Source organism: Anomaloglossus baeobatrachus, chromosome 1 (genome assembly GCF_048569485.1).
Source record: "Anomaloglossus baeobatrachus isolate aAnoBae1 chromosome 1, aAnoBae1.hap1, whole genome shotgun sequence".
NCBI classification, from domain to species: Eukaryota; Metazoa; Chordata; class Amphibia; order Anura; family Aromobatidae; genus Anomaloglossus; species Anomaloglossus baeobatrachus.
The window spans coordinates 897544874-897549288 of record NC_134353.1 but is presented as its reverse complement, the minus strand read 5'-3'; the positions used below and the strand labels follow the sequence as shown (position 1 = coordinate 897549288).

The window sequence follows — 4415 nt, the reverse complement described above, 5'->3', positions numbered from 1 at the left end:
GTGTATAATCTACTGTTATATCCCCCTGTATAATACATCTACTGTTATATCCCCCCTCCTGTGTATAATCTACTGTTCTATCCCCCCCTCCTGTGTATAATCTACTGTTATATCCCCCCTCCTGTGTATAATCTACTGTTATATCCCCCTCCTGTGTATAATCTGTTATATCCTCCCCTCCTGTGTATAATCTACTGTTATATCCTCCCCTCCTGTGTATAATCTACTGTTATATCCTCCCCTCCTGTGTATAATCTACTGTTATATCCCCCTCCTGTGTATAATCTACTGTTATATCCCCCTCCTGTGTATAATCTACTGTTATATCCCCCCTCCTGTGTATAATCTACTGTTATATCCCCCCCTCCTGTGTATAATCTACTGTTATATCCCCCCCTCCTGTGTATAATCTACTGTTATATCCCCCCCTCCTGTGTATAATCTACTGTTCTATCCCCCCCTCCTGTGTATAATCTACTGTTATATCCCCCCCTCCTGTGTGTATAATCTACTGTTATATCCCCCCTCCTGTGTATAATGTAGAGGTTTATCCCCCTCCTGGTAGTCTTCTCACCTTCCCCTCTCCCTAGTTGTTTGCCCCCTGGTAGCCAGTTTTGCCCTCGCTCCTCTGTGCCCGGGTGGCATCAGTAATTCCCAGCTATTAATTCTTCTTTTCTCCTGCAGGATCCCCCACTCGCCTCATGTTCCTTGGAGTGATCCCCACTGACAGAGCCCATGTCTCTCCTGTGTGTGCGAGGTGAGTGCTGGGGTCTCTGCTGCTCCCCCCCCCCCCCGGTGCGGACTTACTTGCCCTTTAAGTTGTCATATCCTTCTTGACTTTTGCCGTCAGATAAATGGCTGACAGCTCCGCGGGTCGCCCCTGTGATTGACGGCTTGTTGCATCTCATTAGTATTAATCTGGACTTCGTGGGTATATAGTGGTTGCCCTGTGGCCACGCTGGCATCTTATTCTGTAAATAGTCAGTTTTGCAGTTTTCCTCTGTGCAGCATTGTGGGGGGTGATTTGTGCACCCTCCTGGAGGGAGCAGTGCCCGTATATGTGTGTCAGGGAGGGGTGCGATGTATGGACACCCCATCGTTCATACTGGGGACCCCTGTCCTGGCTATTGATGGGTGACCCAGTGTCTGGGGCATTGGTGATTCAGCCATTATAATCTGTATATTTAGAATTTCCTTTAATCCAGCACCTGGTAATCTGGAATATGTACTGTATCTAGTTTTGGCTAATATGGCGTCAGCGATGATGCCGGACTATTGGAATTCTTCGGTATATGATGTGTTGTGTTGCTCTGTGTATTCCCACTCGTGACGCTGTGGGAGTGGGAGCCTTCCATCTCCAGGTGGCTGGCGTTCCTTTGTTGTGATTTTCTCATTGTCTGCTCGGATTTCCCGGCAGATATTATTCATCGCTGCACAGTCCTTTGTGTTTCTGGGCGGTCACGTCCAGTGGGTGCACGGCGGTGGAATCTGGTGTATATGGCGGGGTATGTGCACGGCTTATGACCCCAAATGGGGGGTATCCCATAAACCCCCCCCCCCCCCCCCCATCTATAATAATGACCGTGCAATTATCCCTCTGTCTGTGCGCCCGTAATATTATTGTGCTGATGTGTGGGGATGACTATACAGTATATAATATATACAGTCACCAGCTATTAGGGGGGGTGGCACATGTCACATCCACATGATGCCTAGGCTCAGGACATTGCGCCAGCACACCGCCTCCGCCGGCCGGTCTTCTCCTATTGAGCAGCCTCCGATGAGTGATGTTCACAAAGCAGAACAAGTTGTCCTTCATCAGGCTGCACTCTATGGTCCAGTTCTGGTCCTCTTGAGCCCATTGTAGATATATACGACCCCTGGACCGGTCTGCGATTACACTGCCCCATACACCGCGAGCCTCTGTGTACCGGGAGCTCACATTTTGGAGATCTTCTGATCCAGTTGTTATAATACGGCCCTTTTGTGCTGAGATTCTTGTTTTTTTTCTAACGCATGAACGTCACATACTGTCGATGACTGGCGCCGTTGTCACATAGTTATCGACATTCACCACTAGTCATTTACGGAAAACCCTTGTTCCTTGGCCGCTATCACTCCTGAGTAACCGGACGAGGAGGAAGTGGGTGCACTGGTCCAAGGTACTGTTCACTGACCTGGGGAGTGGACCTCAGTGACCACCGAGTCTTCACTACAACCCCTGGAGGTGGAAGTGGGTAGACGCGCAAATAAGTGACCACCAGGAGGCAGCCACCGGGGGATCTCGATACCTCGGCAGCTGGCGCCACAGGACAAAACAGTATTTGGAGCGGATGAGGCAGAGGCTGGAACAGGCTGGTACTGCTGGTCACAGGCAGGGAATGGAGAGGACAGGAAGGTCACAGGCAAGTAAATGGGCACCACTAGATGGAACAGACACAGTCACAGACCAATACAGAATGCAGGTTATAGCACGGGATCTGATAACTTGCATGGGCAGACTAGCTACATGGACACATTAAGCAGGCACCTCCCAATGGGGGAGGGTGCCTTATATACACTGTGCCTAATAGCAGGGGGCCAAGAGGCACTTCCGGGTTAAGTCGCATTGGCCCTTTAAGAAAAGTGAGCCAATTGCGGCCGTTCTCTAAACCAGAACCAGAGGACGGACGAGGCAGCGTGGAGCAGGTAGAGAAATATTGGCGCCCCTAGCACACAGGGAGCAGGGGCGCCAACAGGTCAGCAGGAGTCACCCATAGGCCGCGGGGGCCAGACAGAAGAGTTAAACTGGGGGAGCGTGGCACTCCTGGGCTGGGATTGCTAACGGCGTAACAAGCCGCACATTGTTTTAAGAATCCCTGTTCTTTACTCACCTTCCCCAGGTCCAGTGCTGAGTCTCTACTGCTGCTTCCTGTGATTGGCTGCAGCGCTGATATATCACTTAGCTTTGCCGAGGCTGATGGCACGAGCCGCTGAGCTCACTGATTAGGTGATATAAAATTATGCTTTTGTATTATGATGGATTTTTCTTAATATTTCCAGTCTCGTCACTAACTGGAAAGCTGCAGCATGCGGTGCAAACGGCTGCTCAGCGTTTCCCCCACAGCAGCTGCTCTGCCCTGGTGACGGTATTTGCTTTGTATATTGCCCCTGAAGGACTCAAAATTGGATCATTCATGTAGGTAAAAGGCAGTGTTTTCTATATTACTAAGCATTGCCTATAGGTCTTCTTCTGTAGGGTCACTGTCTCTTTAAATCAGTGGCAGGATGTCAGGGCAGCTGTGATTGCAGGGGTTTGCACCGCAGGTGATATATACGCAGCGCTGCAGAGTGCGATCCATCGTCCGCACGAGAGAGGATTCCATCACCCGTCATCCGCAGCATCCTATTTTTGGCGGTGGATATAGCGGCTCAGTAATGACGGTTTTCCCACATGACTTGTAAAGTAAACTGTTATACTGTATACGCCGCGGCGCCTCCACGTAACGTAGAGAATATCATGAATGCTCTGCCTAGAAGCCAAAACACTTAAAACACATTCAAAAACAGCCATCTGCACATCTATGTGTGTATAAAATATAACCTCTTTATTTAAAGACCTAAAAAAAAAACAAAAAAACCAACAAAGTTAAATACTTTAGTAAAAATCCCGGAACTGCCCTGATTCTGCCTCCTTTTTTCCATTTCTCAATGTGTTACTCGTTTGCAGAGATATTCATGTTTCTTTCTTTTGGAGCGCACTATGTGAAATCTCTGCTTCCAGTCCAACTAGGTGTTCCCTCACAGTGCTCCCCGGGTGCGTACTGTCACCCCCTCTCTCCGAGACACCGACAATCACAGAACAAGCCCTGATCTAACAGTCTCTGAGCTGTGATTGGTGATGCCCGGGAGGAATAAATGCACACTTCCCCAGAGAAGACTATGAAGAAGCGCCCAGCCACACTGCACAGTAGAGATTTCACATATTGCGCTCCAGAAGAAACAAACATCAATATCTGTGCTGCCCCTCTCTTCTTCTTTTTTTCATTTTTTTTTTTTGAGCAGGTGACAGGCTCTCTTTAACATGAAATGATACACTAAGGTTTAAAAACTGATACACTACAACATTGATGTTTTAAAAAAAAAAAAAAATGTGCATACAAGATGCTATAAATCTCCAAAGATAGGAGGTGAGGGTGAAAGAATATATATATATATGAAATATATATAATATATTTTTAAAATCAGCTCAGTGGTTAGCACTGCAGTCTTGCAGCGCTGGGGTCCTGGGTTCAAATCCCACCAAGGACAACCATCTGCAAGGAGTTTGTATGTTCTCCCCGTGTTGTGTGGGTTTCCTCCGGGTACCCCGGTTTCCTCCCACGTTCCAAAGACATACTGATAGGGACTCTAGATTGTGAGCCCCCACAGTAACT

General features: G+C 48.3%; 1 protein-coding gene across 3 annotated transcripts in view; it reads left to right on the top strand.

Moving 5' to 3' along the window:
• The first annotated feature begins 686 nt into the window (after window positions 1-686).
• The window catches only part of UNC13B (unc-13 homolog B), a 436326-nt gene continuing 432597 nt past the window's right edge, over window positions 687-4415 (top strand). For all 3 annotated transcript variants that reach the window (XM_075327051.1, XM_075327042.1, XM_075327033.1), the window contains exon 1: window positions 687-757. In XM_075327051.1, coding sequence (XP_075183166.1) covers window positions 736-757 — 22 coding nt within the window. In that variant the 5' untranslated portion in view covers window positions 687-735. The remainder of the gene's footprint in view (window positions 758-4415) is intronic.